This window comes from Leuciscus leuciscus, assembly GCF_965113295.1.
Source record: "Leuciscus leuciscus genome assembly, chromosome: 18".
In the NCBI taxonomy this organism is placed as follows: Eukaryota; Metazoa; Chordata; class Actinopteri; order Cypriniformes; family Leuciscidae; genus Leuciscus; species Leuciscus leuciscus.
The window spans coordinates 9,131,466-9,145,278 of NC_138742.1; the positions used below are offsets into that span (position 1 = coordinate 9,131,466).

The window sequence follows — 13,813 nt, forward strand, 5'->3', positions numbered from 1 at the left end:
TTATATAAATTAAAAATATATTACAATAATATATAATGTTTATGTAAATTATCATTTGCAAATTATTTTGTATTAATTTGAATATTACTATAAATAACTTAACTGATCATCATTCACAATATACTCAAACTTATTATTTTGTAATATTGTCAGACACTATTAGTGTATGTAGAAATCAGCACCAAACCAAGATTTATAAATGCTTAAAAAGTATAGTTCATTGTTAGTTCAAGATACCTAATGCTTTACTATATTAAAATGATTACAAATGATATATACATACAGTATAAGTGTGCATTTAAAATTATATGAACATAATTTTAAATAATATAAAAACAATTTAACAAAATATATTGCATAAATGAACATCAGTATCTTCAGTTCATGTATTGTTAACGAAAGTATCATGAAAGTTATTAACAATAGTATATTATATTTATACTATTTATTGTTCACAAAATTCATATTGTTTCATTGTAATGTTACAATATATCAACATATGTAGAAATTAACCTAACCATCTAAACATGGTAACCATCTATCATTCATTGTTAGTTCAAGATACCTAATGCATTAACTACTGTTAACAAACCTTATCGTTAAGAGTTCCCATAATTTTCCCAGAACAAAATTACATTTACACATATCCAATCATACGTATATGCAAATGTGTGTATATTAGTCTATAGTTAGTCTATATATAGGAAGTCAAAGAGAGGTCCTAAACGTGTGTTTGCACTGATTTATCCATGTGGTTGTACTCCTCACCTATGCACACGATGTCCATGAAGCCGTACATGCCGTAGCAGATCTGGAAGAGCAGGTCCTGGCGCTGCCACTTGGCGGACGGGCTGAGAGAAGACCACACCAGCCACGAGATACTGGCGATGAGGAAGAGAGAGCCCAGGATAATGGCGGCAATCTGCACCTTCTCGATCACCGTCAGAGAAATCGCCTGCCACTGAAACACACAACATTAAAAAAACACTATAAGATGGCATTTTCTTGCTTTGCTTGCAGAAGCCTATAAATAGAGATGCAAGCCAGTGCTTAGCCCTGACCCAGATACTTCACAAACTGACGCTTCACCTGCAGCGGGTTCTTGGTGCTGATGGCCAGGACTTGGTACTTGAAGTAGCAGAGCTCACAGCTCCAGGATCCTCTCTCACTGATCCAGCGGATGAGGCAGGGCTGGTGTGTGCAGCGCACGGAGCCGTCGCAGCGGCATGGGCTCAACAGCTCCCCCTGCAGGCACGAGAGAGCACAATCAAAACACGATACTATTTACTATTGTAATAAACGTTCCTGGACTTATAGACTTTATGCACCAGAGAAACAAGAGCGCCGCCATTTTTAGAATTTTGTCTTTGAACTTCCGTTTTTGCGGTAGCTCTGTATATTTCTATAGCATCGCTGTTGAAGTGGATTTACTTATTGTAGAGTTAACTATAGATATCATGAGCTTTGTAATGCTTGAAGCGGATGTCATAACAGAATGTCAGTAGACCGGGAAGATTTTAAAAACGAGCGGTTCATTCATAAACCCGTAAGATCTTACCTTCATGCTGTGGAAATACAAAACCGAGCTACTGGCGGAGCTACCGGTCTATTGTGCCAGGAAAATATGTTTTGTCAATCATAATAACTTTCTCTGCCTCTGAAATAGCCTCTTTTCTGCTGGTGTCACCAAGGCTGTGAGTGGGAAGAAATAAGATTAGCCAAAAATATCATAGCCTAACTATTATGATCCAGTCAAATCCCGAGCAACACAATTAAATCCCAGACCTGCATATTCAGCTTTATTTGGACATGTAGACGTGAACTGAACTGGAAATGCTATGGTAACACTTTATTTTACAGTGTCCTTGTTGCACGTTACATGCAGTTACTGTAGTAATAACTATATATTATGCATAATTACATTGCAACTAACCCTAAACCAACCCCTAATCCTAACCTTATAGTAAGTATATGTAGATAATAATTATTACACAGTACTTAAATTTATAATAACACTGTAACACGGACACCTTTAAAATAAAGTGTAACCAATGCTATTATATCTTGTATTTTTCAATAATTAAAAAATATGGTCACACTTTAGATTAGGGTCCAATTCTCACTATTAACTACGGCTTTAGCCTCAATAAACTCCTAATTACTGCTTATTAATAGTAAGGTAGTTGTTATGTTTAGGTATTAAGTATGATTAAGGCATGTAGAATATGATCATGCAGAATAAGGCATTAATATGTGCTATTTAAGTACTAATAAACAGCCAATATCCTAGTAATATGCATGCTAATCAGCAACTAGTTCATAATGAGAATTGCCAGAATATATTTACTCTACCAATCAAAAGTTTGGGGTTGGTAACTAAGAATATTTTTTATGTTTTTGAAAAAAGTTCTTATGCTCACCTAAGCTGTATTTATTTGATCAAAAATGCAGTAAAAATCGTAACATTGTGAAATATTATTACAATGTAAAATATCAGTTTTCTGTCTGAATATTACAAAACGTAATTTATTCCTGCTATAGAAACGCTGTATTTTCAGCATCATTACTCCAGCCAAGCATCACATGATCCTCAAGAAATCATTCTAATATGATGATTTGCTGCTCAAGAAACATTTCTGATTATTATCAATGTTGAAAACAAGTGAACTGTTCAAATGACCAATCAGAATCAAGTAACCACGAGATGTGTGTAATAAAACATTACAGATGAAACTACTTTTCCTGTTTTATATTCCTGCATGTGACTAACATAAACAATCATCCCGATTTAATGTCGTCCAGTGCTTCCAAACAAAGACGTTGGTTTCCAGAGTCTCAGATGATCACGTGAGCGTGCAGTGGGATCACGACACAACACATCTGCTGGACGCTGACATCTGTCGCCTTCTAAAGCTGCATTACAGCCGCAGAACCGACGATCCTCATGACTGGACTGCCCCGGCAGGACAGTGCTGTGGTCCAGTTGATTTACGTAAATGAGATATTACTCATGAACCTGTCCGCCGTTACAAATGATAAATCGATCAGGGACACAGTGTGCATGCGGCTGCTGACGTGAGCTTTGGACTCCAGACTTATGAGCGTGTGGAGGATCTGAAGAGTGTGCAGTTAAAGGACGACGGGTGAGTTATTCTCTCCTCTACTGCTCCAGACACTCAATCAATACACACCTCTGAAAGTCCTGCAGCTCCAGGATTGTTGGGAAAAAAGCTTTTGAGAAATTAGCAGCAGCTTTTGCAAACTTTCACTCTGGTGCATTCTGTGGTTGCTATGCGGTTGCTAGGCTGTTGTCAACAAAGGAAAAGCTTTAAGGAGCTTTCCCTGCAGTTTTCCGCCAAAATAAAAGCTTGATGGTTTGAAAATTAATTAAGACAGCTATAAATATGTTATTATTATTATCAAATACAAATATTAAACAAAATAATAAATATTAATGTTGAAATATTTCACTGTAAAATAAGTATGAGTATTTTTAGAAAAAAATAATTATATGATATTATTATTATTTATTATTTTTGCTATCATTATTTTTTACTACTATTCTTATATTGTTATATTGATAAAAAATATTAAACAAAATGATAAATAGGCTACTATAATATTTCACTGTGAAATAAAATTGAGTCGCCTATATAAAAAAATATTTAGAAATATATTGAATATTTATTACTACTACTACTACTAATAATTATTATTATATTATCATTATGTTGATATAAAAATAAACAAAATAATAAATATCACTATTGTAATATTTCACAGTAGAATAAATACATAAAATATATAATAATCATAATAATAACACAAATAATTATTATATTATTATTGTTATTATTATTCATATTGTTATTGTCATATTGATATAAAATATTAAACAAAAAATAATACATATTACTATTGTAATATTTCACTGTAAAATAAAAATATAGAATATACTATATATATATAATTATATTATTAATATTGTTATTATTATTATTGTGTTTTCAATGATATAATAATATTAATCAAAATAATAAATATTACTATTGTAATTTTTCACTGTAAAAAAAAAGTTGAGTATTTAAGAACAAAATAATAATAACTATTAATATTATTATATTTTCATATTGATATATAATCACAAAGTTTTGGCCAAAATGTACAGCCCTACAAACAAGCACAGCAAACATTTTATTGCATGTGTAATTTTTTATCAGAAAAAGTTTTTTTTTTGGGGGACTTTGCAGTCCTAACTAGCATGTGCAATTTTCTAGAAAAATGATATCTAAAATTAGGGGTTTGTTCAAATCCTCAACCCTAAATATGAGCAAGAACCACTAATAATACAGCATCCAGCAAAACCACTGAAAATGACTGTGCCAGGTATATTTAGCAAGAAGAAACCATACATCAACAAACATTACACAAGTAAGAGTAGCATTTAGAGAGCTGCCAAGAGAACATACAATAGATCCAATGTGAATAACAAGTGGAGGATAAAGAACAGGATGTCCAACTGTGGGGCAGAGATAAAGGACTGTAAGAATGATATAATCTTTAGAGAAAGACTGAATGGCTTCTGAAGTACTGCGGCATAAAAGAAGAAAAAGGAGGAAAGCAATCTGTGATCATTAATTGCATCGATTATTTAACTGTGGTGCCAGCGTGTCTAAATGCAATTTTGAGGTGTGACTAGAATCAGAACCACTTTAAGCTTAATAATCACTATTGATTCTGAGGAGAAACACAGATTTATAATGTGTTCATCTCAATTTGTCTGTTAAACACAGAAGCAGGCCAGTAAAGAGATCAGACTTTTACTCAGCACTACTGAGTCAGTCCCGTACGTGAAAAACAAACAGTTGGATCTACTGTGTCCACAATAAAAATCTGGGAAAAAAAAAAATTATTAATAAATAAAAAGTTTATTATTATGAGTCAATTAAAATGTATAAAAAAAATAAATTAAAAAAAAATAAATTAAAAAAAAATATATATATATATATATATTGTTAAATTTCTTTCAACTTAAATGAATAAAAAACAATTTTTTAAAATTTTAATAAAATAAATAAATGTAATTAATTTTATTGTGGAAATAAAAATTATGTTTGAACATTTAAAAGTACACTTGTGGTGTTCCCGGTCAAAAATCAACGGTCTACAAAAAATAGCTAAAAAAATCACTTGTTATGCTATATTATCACCCAATATTGGATTCAATCTTTTTGTCAACTTGTTTTCTTTCAATTAGGACTAGTTTTGTATTTTTATTTGCCTCTGATTAATCGTAGGCCTCATTTATCTGAGAGTAGGTATCTTTTTTTTTTTCTTTTTTTTTAAAGCATTATTTATGAATAATTTTGGAAATATGAAAATAAATAATGGAAAAAATGTGCACTGTTGATCACACTGGTCTACTTTAATGTTTCACCAGGAGGTTTGTTTTGAAATGCTTTTATTTTGTAAAAAATGGCACATAGTCACACTTGTGGTGTTCCCGGTCAAAAATGACCGGCCTACAAAAAATTGCTTATAAATCACTTGTTATGCTATATTATGATCCAATATTGGATTCAATCTTTTTGTCAACTTGTTCTCTTTCAATTAGGACTGGTTTTATATTTCTACTTGCATTTATCTGAGATTAGGGATCTAATTTTATAAGTAAAAAAAGCATTATTTATGAATAATTTTGACAATATGAAATAAAATATGAAAAAGATTTGCACTGTTGATCACACAAATCTACTTTAATGTTTCACAAGGAAGTTTGTTTTGAAAAACTTTTATTTTGTACAAAATGGCACAAAGTCATACTTGTGGTGTTCCCGGTCAAGAATGGACGGCCATTGAAAGTGAATGGGAGAGACTGAAAATAAGAGAAATATTTAGTTTTCAGGAGCATGTGCAAACATCGAGCCCTTGGACCTGTGCATGTGTGGATACATGCATACACACGCTACCCAACACACACAAAACTTCCTGGTAAAATATTAAAGTAGACTAGTCAACAGTGCAATTTTTTTTCATATTTAAATTAATATTGTGAAAATTATTAATAAATAATGCTTTTTTTTTTACTAAAAACATTTCATGCCTACTCTCAGATAAAGCTTTTTATTGCATTTTTAATCACAATTGCAATTTTGTTTCCCTATATCTTACAGCCCTAAATAGCACGGGCAATTTTCTCGAAAATGATCTTGAGCTGTGATGTCAAAGGTATCAAACAGGGAAAAATATTCTAAAATATTATATTTTAAATATTAAATATTGTTTATAAATTATATAATAGTTCATTTCATTTTTTTAAGAACCTCCCAAAACAGAATTAAGCATTGGTAAAATACAATAATATAGTGAAATATTGTAATACAATAAAAAATTCAGAAAAATATACAGCTGATTTTAACTGGACACCAAAGTAGAAATATGCTTTTAATTATTTATTTATTTAAATGTTATGGGTTTTTTTGCAATGAAAGTCAATGGGGTCCAAAGTTGTTTTGGAGTACAATGTTCCTCAAAATATTTTCTTCTTTTTTTTTTTTTTGCACAAAGTCATGTAGGTTTGGAACGACTTAAGTGTAAGTAAATGACAGAATTGCCATTTTTGGTTGACCTATGGCTTTAATTCTGCCAACTGGTGCAGTTATGACCATCTAAACAATAACAATGAATGACTCAAACAGACCCTAAAATCCTGACAGCGGGATTTTATTCTAGTGGCTGATTTTCTCCTGTCAGTCCGGCACTTTCAACAGCTCATAAACAATCTACCTGAGAGGCAGGCTTACACTCTAACGCATCTCGCATTGAAAAAGACACCGAGGCTGACATAATCAGATGGACTGCCAGATGGATTGTGTAGGTACATCACTAACATCTCTCCATATTAGCTGATGTCTACGGCTAACTTGCAGCAGATGAGCTTTACAGGTTTCGCACATCTGTTGTTTCGCAGCTTGGCTGCTGACCAAACATCCATCCCGTGTTCCGCCTATACGATCCAAATACAAACGCACGCTGATTTATCCATGAGAATCTGATTACGCTATACAGACGTTCAGCTCATCGGATGACAAATCAAGCAGGTCATCCATCATGCGATATAAAACATTACACGTCTATTTTGCTCCTGAACATCTTTACAATTAAAAAAACAAAACATTTCAGTCTTCCAGACCATGTGATTCCAGCTTATAGGCTGTATGTACAACTGTCTTGGATGTGAATGAATCAGCCTCAGGCTGTCCGGGGCTTTAACATCCACACTAGGATCTATACATTTCCACACAGAGATGTCTACTGCTCATAAAAAAGCAATAGAGAGGTTAATTGTGTGGACATATTGAACCTGTAAATCGACACGCTCCAATGGCATACCTGTGTCCCATCAAAAGAGAAATGCATTATTAGGTTACGTGTTGCCGATGGTCTTTGTTCCGTGAGCTAAACACGTTGCCAATACTTCACCAACAATTTCTTGCAACTTTAAGACAATTTACATGCTTTATATTAATTGTAAGCAAGCAAAACTACAGAACAATATTAATAAACACAATATTATGCATGTTTGCGCAAATAGTTAAGCTGTTCAAGTTAAAGTTGTCTTGATAAAACTATTAGACTGCACATACTTAATGCCAAATTATTTTTCTACGTATAACAGTTTTTTTTATTATTATTGTAAGAAATCATATTAAAGTGTTCAGTTACACTTTATTTTAAGGTGTCTTTGTTAATTATACATTAAAGTACTGAATAATATTAAGTAACTACATGTACTTACTAAAGGGTTATGATTAGGGTTTGTTGCATGTAATTATGCATATATTATAGTTTTTACTATAGTAACTGCATGTAACATATGTAACAATGACACAGTAAAAGAAAGTGTTACCAAGTGTTCATGTAGGCCTAAGTGTATTTAGCCTACATTAAAAAAATATATATTTTGGACAGGTGCATAAAGCAAGGAGATATTTTGGACAAGTGCATAATTATATTGTAATTATATATCAGTGCATTAACAAAAAACGAGGGTAACACTTAATTTTAACGTGTCCTTGTTACACGTTACATGTAGTTACTGTAGTAATAACTATAAATCATGTATAATTACATGCAATTAACCCTAACCCTATAGTAAGTACATGTAGTTAATTATTATTACACAGTACTTTAATCCATAATTACACTGTAACACGGACACCTTAAAATAAAGTGTTACCAAATAAAGTGTAACCAAAATGAGCAATGCCGATGAACAACATGTACTTTGTAGAGCTGTAGTAATTCACTATAGTAACAATAACAAGCAGCATGTGCAATATGGTGTGGCAACCACCAACATTTACATTTAAAATAGCAAATATGGCAATAACAGACTAAAGAAAATACACACAAAGGCCTTGTTATTGTGGGAATAAAGGTATACCTGCTCGGGCCCTTGGAAGCAGATTCGACACTGGGGTGTCCTCATGCCGCTGGCCGTGCTGCTGGTGAGGCTGACCGCGTCCAGTCCCGCCTGCAGTTTCGGGTCTTTCTCCTCAAACGCCAGGCTCCTGGGCCTGGGATCGCTCCCGTAGTATTCTTCCTCATCATCACGGCTGGAGCAATCAACGAAAGGCGGCCATCCGCAGCCGCCCATCCCGAGCCCCCTCATTCTGTCCGAGCGTCTGTTCGGCTCTGCGTCACTGTCGGAGCGTCGAGAAGAACCGGATCGCATGAAAACCAGCACCTTCAGTTCGTTAAAAAACATGCGGATCCGGTTCTTGAACATGTTTGACTACATGTGTGTGTTATATGACTGAAACGAAATTGTTTAATTGTTAACAGAAAAAATATGATTATAAATAATGATTATATTATTGTTGTTGTTGTTATTTTTATATATTGTTATTATTATGCATTATTGTTTTTATTGGTATTGTTGTTGTTATTGATTCGTTTAGGCCTATTATTAATATTTTATTCGGCAGAAATGCAGTTGCTACCCCAAAGCCTCAGAGGAAAGTGTCCAAACCAAAGGTAATTGGTCAGAAAAATCTCAGTGCTTGTTGTTTTCCGTCTGATGGCATGTATGTGCTTGTCAGGGCCGATGTGGTTTCTCTGAATGCTGTTACAATCATCACAGGTCGACAATAATAAGCCTATGGTATTGCAATGAATAGCCAGCAATGCATTGTTTCAGCTCTAAAGAGATGTAATTTTCATAAACTCCCAGCAACCCAACGCCTGGATGCACGGATGAGAGACGAGGAAGATGCAAAATGGCATTTATCTATTGCAGAGCATCACTGCCACATACAGTCATCGTCGCGGATCCTTCAGCATAAAAACATAATCCAAAAGAGCTGGAAGTGGGATTCAGGTGCAATCCTATAGTTTTGTTTATTGTTCATCAGAGGCATCATGACGAAGCTTTCACATAATTTCCTTGTGCATCTCCCCATTGACATATTCCAACGCCACCTCCCATCCCGAACACAGAGCTCAGAAGAATCCATTCGGTTGGTGTTTTAAAAACAGCACTAATAATAATGGGAGTTTTGACTGAGGAGCAGTGGGGAAATGCCAGCATCTCGTCTCCATTTGAAGTTCATCACCATCCCCCTCCCGGCCCGATATGGTTCCTCGCCACGTTGACGTTCAAAGGAAGATGGAGCTTCCAGAAAGGGAAAAATAAAAGGCACCGTGCGCAGATTCGCCTATTTTCCTTCTTCGCAGGGTGTGATAGTCAGTCGGAGCGGCTGATGCTGTGGATCGTAATGTGATGGGGATGCTGATGCTGATGCTGCTCCCCTCTGATTCATCCTCGAAATGGACGTTCTGCCGTGCGCATCAACACACGGCCCTTGTTTCCAAGGCGCGCTCTCGCCCAATCAAAATGATTCATTTACACGCGTCTCGCTGCCGTGCGCGCTCCTGCTCGAGTCTCCCGTGGGAGAATCCAAGTGTGCTGATTTTTGACGGGCGCCGCTGTCCAAGGTGCTGATCTCTAGCCGTGACGTTTCCCCTACGTGTCAAAGAGACGCGGGAAATATAAATTAGCTTAATGGGTCATTCATTCCTGCTATGCAACACAAAGTGGCAGAATATTTATAAAGATTAAACCATAATTACTCCTATGTGCTCTGATCAAGCTCAGGCAGCTTTACGGGAGATAAAAGAAAACTAACAAATATGATTTTTTTATTTATTTTTTTTATGAAAGGGTCATTAAAAAAAATGCTCTGCGTAACAGGATTGACCCATGACATAAAGATAGGCTTTAGCTGAAGGGTCAGCACTCTAATGCAGTTTATTGATTGAGATTCTTGTCAATTTTTGCCTTACCAGGGCAGCCCTAAAAATTGATCTTTCACACTCAGCCATTACATTTATTGCATACTGTGTTAAGCTAGGACCTAGAAGAATGAAATGGCAATTGTTTCTTTCATTACTGCCTACTTGATGTACTGATACTGATACAGATTTACAACTACTGTGATTCGTAAAGGCACATATATCAAAATTAGTCATCTGACATAAAAGGTTGTTTATATAATACGTGTATAATAGTGCTGTCGAATCGATTAATCCCGATTAATCACATCTAAAAAGGTTGTGCTTATATATGTGTTTATATAATATATATATGTTACTGCTGTCAAATTGATTTATCGTGATTAATCACTTCTTTAAAAAAAAGTTTGTTTATATAATATATATGTTAGTGCTGTCAAATTGATTAATCGTGATTAATAACTAAAAAAGTTTGTGTTTATATAATATATGTGTTGCTTGTCAAATTGATTAATCATGATTAATCACATCTAAAAAAAAGTTTGTTAATATAATGTGTTCATGCTGTCAAATCGATTAATCGTGATAAATCGCATTTAACATAAAAGTTTGTTTATATAATATATTTATAATTATATAATATATGTGTGTATATATATATATAATATGTGTTTTATATATATATATATTATATAAAAACAAACTTTCATGTTAGATGCGATTAATCATGATTACTTGATTTGACAGCACTATCAAAATGCACTAAATATTATTAAACAGTTAAATATCAAACCAAGTTGCATTTATTTTAAAAACATTATTATAAAGCACATTACAAAAAAAACATTGTAATTTGTTGTAATTAGTCCTACTGAGGAACATGTTAATATGATAAACAAAGAAACTGACTTCATCCACTAAAAATCACTGCCACATTTAATTAAAAGCCAAAATAAAAAAACGTAAGTAATAAGCTTAGTTCACTAAGATGTCACTTGGTTTGATATTTTGTAATTTAATAAATTGACATTCAAACATAAACATAAAAAAATAAAAATAAATTCTGTCATCATTTACTCACCTTCATGTCGTTCCAAACATATGATTTTCTTTCTTCTTTGGAACACAAAATACTTATGGGGCAACATAAAAATACTTACATAACTTTAATGAATCCTCATCAGTTATAATGGACAGTGAGTCAGACTGAGCTGTCAAAGCTGTCCTCTCTGGCAGTACAGATCAATCTCTCACACAAATCAGCACAGACATATTGTTGATTTATTGTTATGGCATGACTATGCTGCACAGAGGCATGTAGTGTGTCCGTTTTGCATATCAATAATTGAACTGGAACCAAGTGAGTGGACACACACGTACATTTTAATACAGACACGTCCTGGGAAATATTTATATGATGAAGTTTGAATACCTTGTTCTCACTGGTGAACACTAAAGAGACACTAAAGATGCAATGCAACTGATGGGCTTTCACAACTGAAACCATTATATATATATACACACATACTAAACATGCAAATTGTTTTGTTTTTTTGAATAATAATAATAAAAAAACTTTTAAATAATACAATAAAATACAATTTATTCAAATTGTATAATATTTAACAATTTATTAAAATATATTACCATACGAGGCACAATCGCCCCTGATGCATACTATGTATACATATGAATCAGGGGTAATTGTACCTCATATGGATGTAAATAATTTAATAATGTAAATGCAACACCCTTTTTTAGTCTATACACAAAAAAGGGTGTATTGGATTAACATGATTTAATAATGTACATTGGTCCCACATGAATAAATTAAGTTAAACAACCATAATTTGTTCACATAATTTCAACATCAAGGAATTAAGTCATTTTAAGTGACTCAATTAAGAATCTTATGATCTTAAGTGATCTAATATGTTTCCCTGGCAGGATTTAATAATTTAATGAATTTCATATTTTTTTGTCACATGACTGAATATTAAGATTATACTAGCTAGCTAACAAGCTATTAGCTCACTGCAATCATTAAGTTCCAAGCAAAGCATGCTGGGAACTACAGTTTCAGTAAAAATTATGTTCGAGTACATGATTGGTTTACATTCTAAATAATTGTATCTAATAGACTGGACATTTTTAGAGAATTACATGAATCAAAAGCGGATGGACGGACGGACGGACGGACGGACGGATAGATAGATTGAACGATAGACAGATAGATTGAACGATAGACAGATAGATAGATAGATTGAACGATAGACAGATAGATAGATAGACTGAACGATAGACAGATAGATAGACTGAACGATAGACAGATAGATTGAACGATAGACAGATAGATAGATAGATAGATAGATTGAACGATAGACAGATAGATAGACTGAACGATAGACAGATAGATTGAACGATAGTCAGATAGACAGATAGATAGATAGACTGAACGATAGACAGATAGATAGATAGACTGAACGATAGACAGATAGATAGATAGACTGAACGGTAGACAGATAGATAGATAGACTGAACGGTAGACAGATAGATAGATAGATAGATAGATAGATAGATAGATAGATAGATAGATAGATAGATAGATAGATAGATAGATAGATAGATAGATAGATAGATAGACTGAACGGTAGACAGATAGATAGATAGATAGATGATAGATGATAGATAGATAGATAGATAGATAGATAGATAGATAGATAGATAGATAGATAGATAGATAGATAGATAGACTGAACGATAGACAGATAGATTGAACGATAGACAGATAGATAGATAGATAGACTGAACGATAGACAGATAGATAGATAGATAGACTGAACGATAGACAGATAGATTGAACGATAGACAGATAGATAGATAGATAGATAGATAGACTGAACGATAGACAGATAGATTGAACGATAGACAGATAGATAGACTGAACAATAGACAGATAGACAGATAGATAGATAGACTGAACGATAGACAGATAGATAGATAGACTGAACGATAGATAGATAGATAGATAGATAGATAGATAGACTGATAGATCGATAGATAGACTGAACGATAGACAGATAGATATAGATATTTACAATAGAAGTAAAGGGGGCCAATTCATAAAGACTAAAATACTCAATATATAGCCACAAGATATAAACAATATGTGCTATAATTTCAGTTTGGGGAAAAAAAACACTAACCCTTTGTGCAAAATATCAAATTTTACAACTTTGCTACTGTCAACAATTTTTAAAGGAGGTATGAGTCATTTTGCAGTCATCAATATTATGCCACATATGCTGTCGGTTGAGCTTGACTTGTATTGAACCTGGAATGTAAATTTCAAATGAAGCTTATGAGTTTAGACAGTGCACAGGTTGGCCTGTGCTCCAAACAGCTCATGCTGACCAATCGGGGTGTCCGGCACACACTCAATGCTGGTCACAGAGAGAGAGCCCAGCAGGTCCGTCTTCATTTGTACTAACAATATGCATCTAGTGCGTTCCATTAT

General features: G+C 33.6%; 1 protein-coding gene across 1 annotated transcript in view; it reads right to left on the bottom strand.

Annotated features, from left to right (window-relative positions):
- The window catches only part of marchf9 (membrane-associated ring finger (C3HC4) 9), a 19,351-nt gene extending 9,339 nt beyond the window's left edge, over window positions 1–10,012 (bottom strand). Inside the window, exons 1-3 of the mRNA XM_082146251.1 lie at window positions 8,447–10,012; window positions 1,090–1,245; window positions 769–961 (exon numbers count right to left, since the gene is read on the bottom strand). Of these exons, the coding sequence (XP_082002377.1) occupies window positions 769–961; window positions 1,090–1,245; window positions 8,447–8,791 (694 nt within the window). The 5' untranslated portion in view covers window positions 8,792–10,012. The remainder of the gene's footprint in view (window positions 1–768; window positions 962–1,089; window positions 1,246–8,446) is intronic.
- Window positions 10,013–13,813: the final 3,801 nt, after the last annotated feature.